Raw genomic sequence first — 17,387 nt, 5'->3', positions numbered from 1 at the left:
TGGACCTTTTAATGATCCATAATAATATAGCATGCCCTCCTAGACCATCTTAGGCTCCCCCAAAACCAGGGTCAATACGGTTCGCACGTTCTTTCCAGAAAAAAGTCGTTTTTCATTTGAGCCAATAAAGAGTCAAAGCTGCATAGACCTTTTTTTATGTCAGATTTTTTGTCTTTTTCTTTTTGCTGATTTATCTATCTCTATTGGAGACTTTTGTATGTAGATGTTGGGTTTCGTGACTTTTTCAAGCTTAAAGCTGATACCATCTATCGTCCGCACAACAATAGTCTCCACTGTTTCCTGTCATCCCGTAGTAAAGTCCAATTATACCTCTGACGTTGCAAGTCCCCCCCTCGAGCCGTATGAAAAACTGAAATACTTTTTAGAAATCAAAAAGAAAAGTCACCTTTTTGTCTTCAGCAAAGTTGAATTTAAAATCACCAACGCTTTTTTTATACAATACATCCTGCCTTCACCGCCTTTATAAATCGCTTCCCTTTTTCCCCCTTTTTTGTAATTATTACCGCTATACCTGTTTTCACACACAAAGTCACTTCCTATAAATTTTCAACATTAACAAAGTTCTTTTAGTAGCACTAATAATCCTTTTTGGGTTTTTTAGATGCATCTGATTATTGGATGGAGTGAAAGGGTCGTTAATATCACTGCAAATTTGAAAATACGTCGTCGGGGGTTACAAACACCATGTGTCTATAATCTCACGGAAAACCAATTCTTTAATGTACCCTTTGGACCGTCACGAGTTTTTGGGAAGTAGCATCTTCGTTCCTTTTGACTCTGATTTTTTCAACCGAATATCGAATATAAACCCTTTCAACCGTCATTTTCAAATCAAATTATTAATAACTTCCAGTCTGAAGTTTCAAAGTACCAAATGAATTTATTATATACGTATCGCTTCCGCCCCCCGTAAATTGTGTTGTATCCTTTACCACCCTTTTTAAATTTTTCTTATCATTTGCAAAAATAGATCGGAAGAGTCAGATCCAGTTATCATTATACGTTTTTTCCATATTCCTCTGATACTCAATTGTGGCTCTTTTGGTTCCATTTAGTATAATTGCTTGGGCAATTTACGCCTTTCCATGAATGCCGACCCTACATTGAAAATACACCCTTGTTGCTTTTTAAAAGTCAATACCCATTTGATCCCCCAAAACCGTTTTAAAATTTACTGGAGCCAGTTTAAGAATCAAATCATTTCCCAACACGATCAACGTGTATTTGGTAAAGCGACCTGAATGAACAAAATCTCCGTAAACATGGCATAATTATTTATTTCCGCTTTCCTCTGAATAAGGAATAATGTACATCCGCCCATTTCCACCTTCACACAACTTCTGTGGACCTAATAAAATATTTTTCTCCATCCCCTCCTAAATCTCATAGAGTGTCTGCAAGGGAAACCCCCAATCTGCACTTTCTGGCAACTTTGGATGGTGAAAAAACTTATTTTTTTTTGAGTTCCATAGTACGTACCATGTAAGGTATCTCTTTCTCCTCTAACCTTACTTATTAGATTTCTTGAATGTACCGGAATAAACCAGAATATTTTTGCCGATTGTTTCTTGAAACTTATATCGTGTGACTCCCCTATTCCTAGAACAATGTCATCCGCACCTTCTTCCAAAGTTATATATTTGTCGAGTATCTGCTCTCTACCATTATCATCGACAGTTTGCATTTGAAGTCGTGCTGTATTATCATCATACATATGAAAAACTATATTTCCGCCGTTCCAAGACTCTTCTCCCGCGGCAAAGTCTATCAGTTTTTCATGTGAACCCTCTTCTTTCTCAATCTTGAAATAGTTGTGAAAGTCAGACATCTTGTGAAGTAAATCGTGATCTTTTCTATACTGCCTATCGATTTTGTCCGCAGTTTCAGCAAAACTGAGAAATCCCAATGAAAAGAAATCAACAATGTTCTTTAAAACCATCACTATACCTTCACCAATACCTTTAAATACGGCCCCAATTTTCTGCAAAACTGTAGCATCTGGTGGCAAATTCTTTAATTCATTGCTAATCGCGTAGTAGAAGTCATCAATGACAAGTCGAACAATTGTAAGTGCAACAGTAACAACCAAAGCCTCAGGTCCAAACAGAGCAGAAATTGTAATTGCAGCGTCTAAGGCAGCGTCAACATAACCTATTGCAGTTCCACGGCGCAAGTCTTGTATTGTGTTGTAAACACCGAAAACAGTTCCGAGAACGGGAATATCCTCTGCTGCATTTCCAGCTACCACAAGAGATTCCTCTGCAGCGGTAGTTCCTTCTGTTAGAGCTGTACTTATTTCAGTAGAAGCAACAGATAAACCAGTTTCAACCTCCTGTAGTCCCGTTGAAAAAAGTTTACTTGATATAGTTTGGAAAGCTCGCTGTGCAGTCTGACTCATTCCATAGATTCCGTGGACGCTTTGTGCAACATTTACGATGCCTTCAAAAATCTTTCCGTTTTCAAAATCTTGAACAGCACCCCTGAATCCCATCACTATACCATAAACACCCAAGAACTGGTTGACAGCCGTCAGGGACTTCGAAGGGGTATTTTTTGTTTCTTGTATTTCTTTTATTTTTTGAGAAGCTTCTTCCTTTAGTTTCTTAGTTTTCAGTAACTCATCATCTATCTTAATATTTACCTCTTCTTCTGCTAGAGTGTTTGATTTGTCTCTTACTATTAACTTGATGTTTCCTTTCTCAACCTTAATTGAATTTTGAATGATTTCGTATACCCTACCCGTTTCATGACCTCTTTGTGCTATTACCGAGCTTACATAATTGGTAACAAATATGTAATCGTTAATCATGGATACTGAAGCCCTTATTGGCATCGCCTTACCCGATGAAATATCAGAATATACTTCAAGATCAGTTACAGTTGGAATATCAAAACTTCCTAAAGGTTTGGTTCTCACAATAGCGTTAGTCAATTCAGGTTTGAATTCAGCTATTGTGTTGTGAATATCTGTAGTTTCAATAGAAGAGGTAATTCGTGCTAAGTCTCCTGGTGGCATTTCTCTGTTTACTTGATTGTATTCGGTTTCAGTCAAAAATCGGTATCTATTATTTTGACCATCCTCACCTCTTCTAGACAACAAAAATGTTCTGGTGATGCTCAGTTCCCTTGGTAATACAATTTCTAATTGCCCCCTTCTATAGCCTAATTCATTCACAGCTAGTCCCGTTTCTCCTACATATCCCCAGCTTTTCCCACGTGTCATAGGATGAGCTTCAATTAGCCGTGCTAAAGAGACTGGTTCGATTGTATTAAGATGCATTAACATTTCATTTATTGAAAATGTACGAAAGTTTCTAATTGGTTCAGAGAGCCCGACTGCAAGAACTGTTGAACCTTCCAAAACATGTACTTGATTCCCATTTATACTGGTATGATCTCCATTTCTGAAGTAGTTCATCAACTTTAGCACATTTCCCGAGTCATATTGCTTATGATACGTCTCAGACCAGCCTCTGTCTACAAGAGTAAAGGACACATCCTCCTTGGTGAATGTTGTTCGGTGCCTCTGCTCCGATACTCTGTAGCCCTTTTGATTCCATTCAAAGATTTCCTTATCAATTACACGATCTATGTATTCATTTTTTATTTTATTCCTCATATCTGGATATCTTTCGAACGCCCAATCTTTAGGAAGGACATTGCGATTCTGGCTATCGCGCCAAGTCCAATCTTTAAGATTTGATATTTCAGTTTCCTTTACTCGCTCTTCATTAAAATGACGTTTTATTATTGCGTTATCGGATGCAATCATACCTTCCCATTTTATGTAAAAGTTATTTCTGGCCATTCGATAAACTGTATCACCAAAACGATAATATCGGTATAAACTTTCACTATTTCTGTAATCAACTCCAAATGCTCCTAACATATTGATTTCATACATAAGATCAGCCCTACCATTTATTGTACGTACATCTTTAACATTGATAACTCGATCATAGGCATTATTCAGTCTTGCAACATATTTCCAGTTTGGAGGCGTACCAGAATCTAAATAAAAAGGTTCGATTCGTCTACTTTGAGAAGCTAAGTCCATTCTTAGGTTGCCTGCCTCATCTATTTGGATAGAGAAATCGAATCTGTCAGAAATAACCCGATTGTTGGCAGTGTCTTGTAGATAGGACTTACCAATAAATTCATGATGACTAATTTTATCACTGTTCGTTTGTTTTATTGCAATTTTTCTTAGATCCTGGATTAAAACCTCATTTTCTGGAACGTTTTGCATTTGCAGTGTATTTTGAAGTTTTTCCTTTATTAATACAGCATTTCTGTCGATGATCTTTTGTTTAACGAAGTCAATATCGTGCAGAAAGTTTGTTTTGGTTATAGTTTTTATGAACTCGCCTACGTCTCTGGGATTCATCTTCTTCATCACTTCCACATTTCCAGTCCCTGAATTAAGTTTTTCAATAAAGATTGATTTAACATTATCCTCAATACTCCTCCCCTGATCTATGTCTGTTAGTTTTACTAAAGCTCCACTAGACTCTTGGTTGTAGGAAGCTAGACGGTCGGTATCAGGTAGTTCAGCGCGAATAACTTCATCAAATTCTCCAAGTTTCATTACAGTTTTACTAAGAGGATCTTTACTGAACCACTGTATGCCATCGGCGCTAATTTCCCCTGTCTCTTTTTTGCCAGAAACTGTGATACTTACTAGTCCATTTCGAGAACTGACTTCTGTATGTATATTTTGATCAGATTTGAGAGATTTTAAAAATTGTTCAGTAAATCCATCGTTTAGATATTCAGATTGTCCACCTGAACCAACGTTGCATCCAACTAGACTTACACGACCGATCTCGGACATTTCAATCGGTAGTTTCCGTACGACTTCGGCAAGTTCCTGAGGTGACTTTTCTGAGAGCCTCATTACACCTGTGGAGTCACGTCCATGACCGACAATCTGAAAACGTAAACATGTAGTTTCTTTCAACTATTTGATAGAATTTATATAAAGATCTGTGTAGACTATATGAATAATGTTCATAAAAGAAATGCGCGGACCTCTTCAATAAAAATAAATCGGATTTTATTGTAGTTAATTAAAACTGTCATTTTGCGCACACGCTTGAATTAAGATTCTTGCATGCCAATCAAGATTTTCCCGTGTTTTCAGCGTTGCAGGAAAAACTCTTCCTACACCCCGGGCTGGGGTGTTAGATGACCGACGGAATATGTGTATGCATACGTTACTGTAATAAAATAGTGCTTAAATTTTTTTTCATTTATGTCATTGTTTCCATTATTTGAAGAATACGGTATGCGAGAAAAAGAACCTGTCACTGGTTGTAGGTATGGATGGAAATATGCGGTTGTCGGGTAACTGTATTCGCGGTAACCCGGCAGAGCCTCGTTACTGCCATAACAGTTAGGCCTAAAAAAATTCTTTGTTTCCGGTAACATGCTAAAAAAACTAGGGTAGGTAGGTCGGATTTTTTTTTTGATTATTTTTTTTATTAAGGGAGACTTTTCAGAAATTATTTTTGTGTCAAAAAATGAATGCAAACAAGGGGGTTATGCCTTTAGAGCATCAGTAAGTTGATTTCTAACATCACTGAGCATGTTTAAAGCATAAATAGTGCAATTCTCCAAGGCCATAAAAACATTTAGGGTCGGACCAAAAATTTAGGGCAGGTCGGGATACCGTAAACAAACAATTTTTTTTTACGCCTTACCCTCGAGCCAGGTATTTCCATCCACTCTTTCAAGCAGTGAAAGATTCTTATAGTCTATTACAGATTTCTTCACAGCATATTCACAAATAGGCTGACTATAACTGTTAACTTACAAAACAATGAATCCAAAGTGTTACATGCCTTAATCGTGGTCAGACATATATAAGCAACATATTATTACATTTTTCACTTTTCGTATATTCGGTTCGAAGTTTATTTAAGGAAAAAAGCCCCGTGACATAGAACAAAATCCCTATTAGAAATGTATAATAATTTTTATGAAGTTTGTAATTATCTCCCTTTCATATGAAAATATTCAATATAAGTTTGATTTTGCATTTGTATTTAATAGATATTGGGATCTTTCAATAAAATGAACTAAAAGTCAACTTTTAAAACCATGTGTAGCTTCCTATTTCATTTATCTCTATAGAATCTATAGCTTGGTTGCACAACCAATATATAAAGTTTCCTTGACATAAAAACATATATCTAGAAAAATAATATATTGCGGTAATGTTTCCAGAAAAATGCATGGTGGCATATTTCTGCCAAAAACCGCAATATTTCAAAAAGTTATCTTGATAAAGCGAAGTTTTCTGGAAAGATTGTCTGAACTGTCGGAAGTTTCCTGGAATTATTATTGCGATAATTTTCTAACGTCACAACACGTCTGACGTCATGTTCGTTTACGCGTGTCTGTTTCCAGCGCTGAGATATAAAAAAATGTTGCAAAATGCATATCTCAACGTAATTAAGCATAAAATAAAAAGAAAATTTGTTTGTTTTTCGTGAATATAGAATATCTCATCTCAAAGTGAGAAAATTTTCATATTTTCACTCGCGCTACGCGCTCATGAAAATATTTGAAATTTTCTCACTTCTCGGTGAGATATATTACATATTCACTAAAACAAAAAAATATCCTCTATATCTTGATATTTCCAACTTTTCTGAATCTTTATCTCAATATCCTAAAGTTTCCTGGAAATAAAAAGCATATCTTGATAACAATAATTTATTACGATAATGTTGTCAGAAAAAATGCACATCTTTTCTGAAAAGTTAAGAATATTATCGTAATAGCTACCAAGTATCTCGTGGTAGTTTCAAGCACTAACGCGAAGTTTTGAGCAAAAAATAATTCTAGAATCAAATAAAATACTTAGAAAATATAATGTTTTGCTGAAATGTTTTAAGAAACATTCACAAATTTCTTGGAAAGTTTACCTAGCTATCTCGTGGAAGAAATATGCCACCATAAAAACGCAAACACTTTTTGTTATGAAAATTAGTATTCTCTTGATAGCTACCTAGTTATCTGGTGGCAGAAATAATTCCCGGCCATTTTCAATTCTACAGAGACGAATAGGATTTGACACCCATCTGCTTTTTTATGCGTTATTGGCGTTAGATTTCCCCAGAAAGTCAATTAAGCAGCCCAAATATGTCTGAACTGTAGAGTTAATATGAAGCTATGCTCGGATAGCACCGACCAATTCTCAAATGAGCAAAAAAAAAATAATAATAATGGCCGCTTATACATTTACCTGAACTCGACTGTGCTCCCCTAGAAAATGTTCCTTTCCGGCAATGACTTTTAGTGTGTCAGTTTTAGGACTGTACTCATACAACGTGGAGACTGACGGGTGTTTGTTGTATAGAAAATGTGCTGCCTTTGCTACAGTAGTGTCTCCCTCCATCGCTATAATCGCCTGATGGTCATACCTTTAATTATAAAAACACAATATAATCGCTTGATGATACATACCTTTTATTATAAAAACGACAATATAATCGCCTAATGGCCATACCTTTTATCATAAAAACGACAATATAATCGCCTGATGGCCATACCTTTTATTATAAAAACGACAATATAATCGCCTGATGGCCATACCTTTTATCATAAAAACGACAATATAATCGCCTGATGGCCATACCTTTTATTATAAAAACGACAATATAATCGCCTGATGGCCATACCTTTTATTATAAAAACGACAATATAATCGCCTGATGGCCATACCTTTTATTATAAAAACGACAATATAATTGCCTGATGACCATACCTTTTATTATAAAAACGACAATATAATCGCCTAATGGCCATACCTTATATCATAAAAACGACAATATAATCGCCTAATGGCAATACCTTTTATTATCAAACAATATGATCTGTTGTAAGTACGATAAAAAGTAACTGTGCTGCAAATGCACATCATAAATCTAGCTAGGACCAGTAACATGTACTATGATAATAGAAAAATAGAAAAAAAAACTGTAATACAAGACGTTTTAGAACCGTCTGAATTAAACTCCGAAAACTCAACTACACTCGGCATTACTGACCGTTCTAAAAGCATAAAACTTGAAAAAAAGATTTTTCATGTACCGTATGTCGGCTACCAGACATTATTCTACGTTTTCCGGATAAATGACGTTACGCCGTCACGTCCGGTCAATCTACCACAAGCAATTTTTAACTGAATTTTTAAAAATAAAGTTTACCTTGTTGTTGCATCTTTCAGTTGCACAGCTCGAATTTCCTCCGTTCTTTTGTCCATAATACTTCTCATGTTACGTATATCCTAGGAAAAAGAAGCACTAGTTTTAGGAAAGAATGTTGGCGAAGTTAAGGAAGGGTTCAGTTATAAAATATATGTATTCTCCGATACAAGGAACAGCATTTATTAGCATGGTGGTATGTTTAGGACATGCGTTTTTTTTAAAGATTAAATTATCTCTTGCGCACGACATCTTATCTCGAGCGCACGACATCTTATCTCGAACGCACGACATCTTACCTCGAGCGCTCGACATCTTATCTCGTGCACTATCTTATTTCGTGCGTACGAAATCTTATTTAAAGCGCACGACATCCTATCTCGTGCGCACGACATCTTATCTTGAGCGTACGACATCTTATCTCGTTCAGCGGGTCGACGTTTGCCCGGCAATATTCGGCAGGGCAAAATTCGATGAGGCGGGGCGGCATTCGGCTCGGCAACGTTTGGCGGGGCGACGTTCGGCGGGGCGTCATAACGACGTTTGTCATTGTGTCGCAGCGACAGAATTAAATAACAAAATGACACAAGTCAGCCTCCATAGCCAACATCTAAATATTTTAAATTCTTTAGCCATTACTTTCATTTTTATCTTTTTGGGAGCGAGTTTCTGTTTATAGAACTCTTAAACAATATGCTTCCAATACTTTAGTATTATACTCGGTTTTAAATGGTATATATAAAAATAAACATTATTTTTTATTGTTTTTCTTTTCTTTCATAATTTAAAATTTTAGGTACTATGTCTAAACGATCTTGCTATAAGCTTACTCCATTCACGTTGGTTATATAGAATAGCTCAATCACCACAAAATCGAACTGAATGGCTTGTACCCAAACATTTGTTTTGAAGACACCATGAAAACAAAGGTAAATCTAGCGTAACGACGTATTAGTTTTGATGTTTTGTTTTTAAAAGTTTGTCAATGAGCCTGAAATTACAAACATCTCTTTTCACAAATTGAAATGTTTGAAATCTATGAATCTATTTATACTAATATTTAAAAAAAAAAAAAAAAAACATTCAAGCGAAGTTCAAGTTGTTTTATTGAAGCGTGATTGAATTCAAAGAGAAGCCGTCAGGAAGTCAATCCACTACGCAGTGGTCTCCGAAATGTACCACAAGGGGAGGTAACCGCTGCGATGAGCTGCCGTTAAGTGTTCAAACGCAATGTTCAGAAGCAATTGTCGTAAACGTTGTTAAATTGGATTGATTACGTTACCTTCATATTCCTAGCGATTTGTTTTTCGTTCCCATTCCATGTATTGTCGTTTTGAAAAACTCGCCATATCGACTTTCTGGAAAGAAATATCGTCAAAATCAAAGTTTAAAGATCATATCCTAATCCACAAAGTTTACGTTTATGATTTCGTAAACAATTGAAAATTCCAAAATTATGCATACAAATTTTACTGTCACTGTAACTTCTCGACAAAACAAATGATTTGATATCTCAGAGCTTTAACCCTTACCTTGCTAAATTTCTACAATGAACTGGTCTATCATTCAATTTAGACAGTACCACTTACTATTCAAATGGATGTTCACGGAAAATGTACTGACTGAATAGTGAAAAGTGTAGACCATGATCAGCCTGCACGAACTGATCTTGCTCTGCACTGGTAGTAAAGGCAGAATCACTTGCCAACAGCAGGCTAAAGGTTAAACTATGTCAAATATTAAATTTTATTTTTCCTTCACCCAAGGGTCTCCTAAGTAGCACTGCAAACAAAAAGGAGGTAACATAAAAAACCTTAGCAAGAAACGGAGGGAGTAGAAAGGAGGATGGAGTGTAGAATTGTAACACTTTTAAGATTTTTTATATAAACAAGGAAGGATTTTACCATGTATTGTCTTGTCGATTAAAACATGTTTCGCAAAATGACGTACTTTTGGCTATTCCGCCTAAAAAGGATTCCAGATTAGTATCACTTTCTGGTATAATTCGAACGTATTAGAATGGAAATATAGTTTAGTTTGGCGTGCTTTGTCGGCAAATAAAACACGTTTATTTTCGTTCAGATGCGGCGTAATTTAATTAGATTAGATTACTACGCATTTTAACTCAAAACCATGTTTTATATTCCAACAAAGCACGCAAAACTTAAATCTATTGTTGGCAAATAAAACACGTTTTTTTTCCCGCTCTGATGCGTCGTAATTAATTAGATTAGATAACTACGCATCTGAACTCAAAACCGTGTTTTATTTTCCAACAAAGCACGCAAAACTAAAATCTATTTCCCATTTTGAAAAAAAAAAACATACGTTACCAAATTAAGCCTCCGTTTGTGCATTAACTCTTGGCTTTTACTCTTGAAGTTTGATTATCATTGTGCAAATTTTGCATTCGTATATTAAATCAACGATCAGAATTATATAAGGAACTCTTTGTTATACATTTGAATTTTATAATTATTTTTTTCATTTTTTTTTAAAAATTAGGTTAGAGACTACCAATTATTTTCCTATAGATTTCCATAAAAAAAATATGGTGTGTATTACTTTCTAAAATCGCCACATGTATATATAATCACATTTTTTAAAGATCTATCTTTGTTCCAATAAATAACGGATGAAAAACATGAATAGTAATACTTTATTCGAGTATTTTTTTTTGCGTGGATGAAATGACCCCCTATTTACGTCGTTGGTTTGTTAAATTGAAAATGACTTTTCATAAATCAAGGACCAATGTTTTTATTTCACATTTATTGACGAAAACGACGGTTTTTAGCAAAATCTAATGAAAATATATATTCATAACAAAAACTATTTGACATATATATGAATATATGAAAACCTTGTTTTTTTTATTGATTATATAATTATGGGTTAGTCGCTTTCTGGTTCTTTGGGATCATGGAGTCCATTCAACATATGTGTTATAGAGTCCCGCTTAAGCCGGTGCTAGGGGGCGTGAGAGGTTTAGCACATTTTATTACCTCTCATGAACAGACTCAATCAAACCAAGTCTGCTAAAATTCTTCTTGGTTGCTTTCTTTGCTTCCAAAGGATCTTTTTACAGATTTTATTTACTAATGACACGCATGAAATATTCCCTAAGTTTATGTGAGACACGCCATGAGAAAACCAACATAGTAGCTTTGCGACCAGCATGGATCTGAGCAGTCTTGTCAGGATCCGTGCTGTTCGCTAACAGTTTCCCTAATTGCTATAGGCTTTGAAAGCGAACCTGACCAGACTGCGCGGATGCGCAGGCTGGTCTGGATCCACGCTGGTCGTTTTCAAAGCCACTATGTTGGTTTTCTCATAGCGCGGTTCATGTATTAATTTACGGCTACCTCATATCGTCCGATCTGCTGTCATTCATGGCTTTCACCGTCAGCCGGAAGTTGTGCCATTTCTCTCCAATTTCATGCCAATCTGCAAATAATATTTAAAATTATTATAAACCTTTAAATTTCTTAGAGAAATGCGGTTTGTATTTCGTAAATTTATACTAAGTGACGGAAATCAAAGTCACAATTGGAGTTAATATGTCATAATTAAGAAATAATTTATAGCAAAAGAGTGCTTCAACACTATTTATGCACGCTTGGCGGTTCTACGTCGGGCGTAATAATTTCACGAGGGCGCAGCCCGAGCGAAATTATTTGTACGACGTATTACCACCCGAGTGTATAAATAGTGTTAAAAGACAGTCGTGCTATAAATTATTTCGATTCTAATATGCTCTTATTCTAAAACAGTAGATACAATATAGGAGCGCTCTTTCTTGGTCACAACAAAAACTTTAACGTCACCGCACGTTAACATGACGTCATTCTAGCGTAAGAGTGTTTTAACAGAGACAAGACTAGTTTCAACTTTTATGTCTTCATCAGAAAGAAAACAAAATATACCGTCGAATTTACGTCCGTTAGAGCTGCCGAAAAGGGCAAATATTGTAGTAGATTTCAATGCACGTATTGATAGGGGTCAGAATGATATGGCGGGTATTTAGTTACTCTTAATTATGCCTTGGTATCTCCTAATTAGAACTTACCATCTCCTTATTAGAACTTATTTTCTCCAATTTATGACTTTGTATCTCCTAATTAGCTCTCACTATCGCCTATTTAATGGTATTTCCAAATTAGAACTTTCTCTCTCCTATACATATATTGGTATCTCCTTATTAGAACCTACTATCTCTTAATTATGACTTGGCGTCTCCTAATTAGACCTTAGTATCTTCTAAACAGACCTGAGTATCTCCTAATTACGACTTGGTATCTCCTATTAGAACTTACTATATCATAATTATGACTTGGTATCTCCTTATTAGAACTTTCTCCGTCCTCATTATGTCTTGATATCTCCTAATTAGCACTCACTATCTCCTATGTATTGGTATCTTCTAATTAGAAACTTCTAATTAGAACTTACTATCTCCTAATTATGACTCGGTATCTCCTAGTTACGACTTGGTATCTCCTTTTATTAGAACTTATTATCTCCTAATTATTACTTTGTATCTCCTAATAAGAACTGAATATTGACCAGATGCGACTATTTTTACAACCTGCAATCATAGTTAGTCGTCAGAAATCCATTCAAAGCTGACATTGTTCACACAAAAACTTTAATATATTATCTAATTCTTTCATTTGGATTATTACAATACACTTTCAAGTTTGGTGTACATTCATAAGGTGTAGATCCCTATTATTAAAGATTACACCTACAACGGAAGCTTCAGGAACGGCGGTTACGGTGACAAACGACAGTGATATAACGAAGGCGGCATTTCTGATAAAACTGACCTCACAGACGCCGGCGATCATCCCGACGACTTCACTAGCATATGAACGAGTATATAAAGGGCAATTTCGAAACCGATTATATTGACAAACTGACAGTCCTCACGTGCATATCTAAACAACAGCTCCGCGTTCCGACGTTGAACGTAACGTCGACATATATACCGGCGACTACAGTACAGACGGCGGCATTGTTGATGTGCACGATACAAACGACGACGCAAACGAAATGAACACAGATATGGACGATGACCTCCTCAAACGTTTGTGCGAAACTGACGAGGACAGCACAGGCAGCAAAGGCGACACCGACGGCGACACCGACGGCACGACTGAGTATGTGAAAACTACTGATGACGATAGATAAAAGGACCAATCTTGTAGTACATGAGTCACTAAGTTCAACTAGAAGATACAAAGTTATAATTACGAAGGTAATAATATAATTAGAAGTTTGAAAGTCATACTTAAGAGATAGCTCGTTTTACGTAGGACATAATACTTAAAAGATCAACACAAACACGGAAGTCACAATAATTATGTTTACGGCGTTTCGACGCTTTTTTTTTCGGCGCCGCCGTTTATTTTCACTTAATATGCAAATTAAGCATGTCTCCCTGAACCAATAAAAACTCGCCTTATCGTCTATGTAAAAAACGCGCGGGAAGGCCAGTAAGAAATCACATGCAATGTCTGTGTCGATTGGTCGAAACGTGGGATTCCCCGAGATTTCAGGTTCATATCTTCATATGTAAAATATTGTTTGGTTCACATGCGAGCTATTTCTTCTTCTTTTTTTTTAAAGTTCTGAATTAACACATTTACAACAGATACAGGATATTGAAGGTGGGTGTTGCTCATTTATTGTTAGAATTCTGCCTTAACTGATCCGCGACAATAATGTTTGAATTATATCTAAATACATATATTGTCGAATTGATAAAGCGAGGCAGAGAAGCAAAGCACAAAATTACTTGGCCTAGGTCGATACACAAAAACCTCGTGACCTGTGACGTCACAAATGTAGTTACAGATGCTGATGTGTTACTACACGACATTTCGCTACGGCTTTAAGCATTATAAATCAATAATATTTGGAATGTAGATCTATACTTAAAAATTAAAAATACACGTCAATAGAAAAGAAAGGTGTAGAAATTACAGTGTGTTCAGATAAAACTAGGATTTTTTGAAATCCCAAGCCTCAGTTTGTGAATGGCACAACAATAAACCTTTATTAGTGTAAATGATTCGTTGATCTTTTTTAAAGATATTTCTTGTTTATTTTTACTTAGAACATAGGGCCTTCTAACTCAATTTTATTTTATACATGTGGTACAAAGACAGTTTCATATTGTTTGGTTCATATTAAAATATAAGTAGAGGTAAAGTTTATTTGAGACTCTCTGCTTTCTGCTCCCGCCCCTCCCCATGCCTGTCCTTCCACGACTTGGCCGTCCTCACCCCGCGCCAAAATTATATTGTGTGTATTGACGATGTTTGTAGTAACCATAACTTCCTCCCGCCATCAACCCCCCACCTACCATTAGTCGCACTCCCAACCCAAGACAGAAGGTGTCGTTCTCTCACCATCTTAGACATACATTGTACTGTACTGATAAAGAAACTGTATCTAGTGCATCATTTAAAGTGAGTGAAGTTTACAGTTGGAACTACCATCATCAACATTAATTTCTGATGATGAATTCATTATCAATGCATACAATTTGCAAAACAATAAATGTACTTACCTAGCTCAGAAATGCAAGCCCTGTCAAAACATGAGCCTACATCCACGTGATCTTCCGGAAGTCCTATTGTAATACTCGTGCACAGCGTGAAGAACGTGCTAAACACGAGACTGGTCACCGTAAACGTCACCATACTTCACAAAAACCCAGCCTGTTTAGTCAGCCTATTGAAAAAAAAAATCTGTTTCTGTTTCATTAACCAAATCCATAACAAGGGTTTTCGTAAATATCAACCTTATTTTGCAAAAGCCAATTATGTCATACATAAATTTAAATATCCTCGTGGATGACAGAATGTTATAGATATTTATATTTTTAAATTATGACCTAAGAAAAATTTCGATTTTTGCTTTGAAATTTTACAAAATAATTGAAAGGTAAATATTTATTTTATTTTAACAAATATATCCTAAATATTTTCAGGAAACCCATCTAACATTGATAAATTTAAAACTTTTTTTTCGTCTACAACGAAAAATGCTGTGGAAATCGTTTTTTTTACCACGTGAATTAATCATATAATCCATGTATAATTTCGAAATCTCTTTGTTCCTTGCAACAAACTGTACAGGTTTAATATAAATTAATTACTTGTATACAGACAGCGTAATGTACTTACATGCTTTATTTAGTCTCATGAAATAAAATACAAAGAATAAATCTGCGCCGCAACAAATATATAATGTACTGACTTATCCACCTTTTTCTATACAGTGATTTTTCATGATTTCCCTTTTCAGCATTATACAAAATCACTAATTGTGTATTTCATTTTAAACAACTCTGGCGATATATTATAGATTTTTTTTTTCATTGTACAAATGGATTTTATTGTTTAACAATTGTTTCCAAAAGGGTATTTTCCGTCGAAAATTTCAGCATTTTTAAGTCATAAAATTTTTAAAAGTTGCATCAAATGCTCGTTTGAACCTTATGAAAATTTCTGAAAAGTCTAAGAGTTAGTGTAAGAGTCTAATTATATTAAAAATATATAAAAACACAAGGCTTTTCCATGACAGTTACATTTAAAAAAAAAAAATAAAATAAAATAACTCGTAAAAAATGTTTCTATTTGAGACATATAAAATACATAACTCATATCGTGGTATTGCTGAAACAAAATCCTTGTTAGTTTTTGATGTATTCATTGTGTTTTGACACCCATCAGCACTAGCTTAAACATGTTCGCATGTGAAATGCATTTCACATTTGGTCTGTAATTTCAATTTGTTACAGAAATTAACATAAAAAATTAAGAAGAGAGAGAGCGAGAGAGAGAGAGAAAGATAGAGAGAGAGCGAAAAAAACCGACTTACCCCAGTGAAAGTCACAGAGGCTTTGTAAAAGCGGAGTGAACGAAGATTAAACACGAAGGTAACGAAACATATCCGCATGTTGCTCGTTTGTGTGAATGTTTCAACCCGGATCTAATAAATTCTTCAAAACAACTTAGTAATTTCTTCGTAATTGAATACGTCTGTTGATTTCAGTTTTCAGACTGACCATATGCCATTTAATTTGTTTGTGTGATTAACTTATAAACAAAATTTTAGAAAAAAAAAATATATACATATATCAGTATGTATTGCATATTTGAGCCGCGCCGTGAGAAAACCAACATAGTGGGTTTGCGACCAGCATGGATCCAGACCAGCCTGCGCATCCGCGCAGTCTGGTTAGGATCCATGCTGTTCGCTAACAGTTTCTCTAACTGCAATAGGATCTGAAAGCGAACAGCATGGATCCTGACCAGACTGCGCGGATGCGCAGGCTGGTCTGGATCCTTGCTGGTCGCAAACCCACTATGTTGGTTTTCTCATGGCGCGGCTCATTTGTTAGTTTCAAATGAATATACCAGGTTTAATATTTTCACGATCGGTGTAGCCAAGAGTGAAAATGTAAGATCTGGTATTCACTAGTGAACATTTTTATTGAATGTAACACAAACAAGTTTTCTTTATTTCATGTCCGTAAATATAATGTATATGTACCTATTTTTCTGTAGTTCCATGACAAAGAAAACAATATATTCACGAACATTATCAAATATATTTTCAGTATCGAGTTTCCGGATACACTTCACTGTCATAATTCAGTAATGCCCTACAACCCATATTTATGAAAGACGTTATTAACACATTCATAAATTGTAGAAGTTTTTTTACTCTATTTTACAGGGCCGAGTTAGTCTTATATCGGGTTCTTCGGATAGTCTATTGGTAACACACTTGACTGTCAATCCAGAGGTCTGGAGTTGGAATCCCGGTCCAGGCACTGCAATTTTCTGATATGCTCTTGGGTGTCTCCCACCTAACTAAGAGGTCAATACAGGTTCTTTCCGAGAAAGGCTTCGCGTGCATCGGTGCTATAAAGAACCAGATTGTCTATTCGCAAAGGGCTATGCTAAGTCAGTCGGACAGGTGTGTCTAAAATTATTTCTCACTCTCTTCTGGGGGCTATGTTTCGTTCTGAACCTCTGACAGATTGCTCCGTGTATATACTAGTGGAGGATGAATTTGGCGCCCTGTGGGTGGTTGCCTTTGCGCTATGTAAAGCGCATTTGAACGCGGCGCTAT

General features: G+C 35.7%; 1 protein-coding gene across 1 annotated transcript; it reads right to left on the bottom strand.

Annotated features, from left to right (window-relative positions):
- Positions 1 to 1,369: 1,369 nt before the first annotated feature.
- LOC128549284 (uncharacterized) lies at positions 1,370 to 14,953 on the bottom strand. Its single transcript, XM_053525847.1, has 6 exons — positions 14,812 to 14,953; positions 11,600 to 11,681; positions 9,517 to 9,592; positions 8,238 to 8,317; positions 7,274 to 7,451; positions 1,370 to 4,951 (listed from the first exon to the last, which is right to left on the bottom strand). The coding sequence occupies exons 1-6, from the start codon at positions 14,942 to 14,944 to the stop codon at positions 1,370 to 1,372; spliced, it is 4,131 nt and encodes a 1,376-aa protein (XP_053381822.1). The 5' UTR covers positions 14,945 to 14,953.
- Between the last annotated feature and the right edge of the window lie 2,434 nt (positions 14,954 to 17,387).

The sequence above is a fragment of the Mercenaria mercenaria genome, chromosome 16 (assembly GCF_021730395.1).
Source record: "Mercenaria mercenaria strain notata chromosome 16, MADL_Memer_1, whole genome shotgun sequence".
In the NCBI taxonomy this organism is placed as follows: Eukaryota; Metazoa; Mollusca; class Bivalvia; order Venerida; family Veneridae; genus Mercenaria; species Mercenaria mercenaria.
The sequence above is the reverse complement of the archived record's forward strand: the minus strand, read 5'-3'. Positions and strand labels throughout refer to the sequence as shown.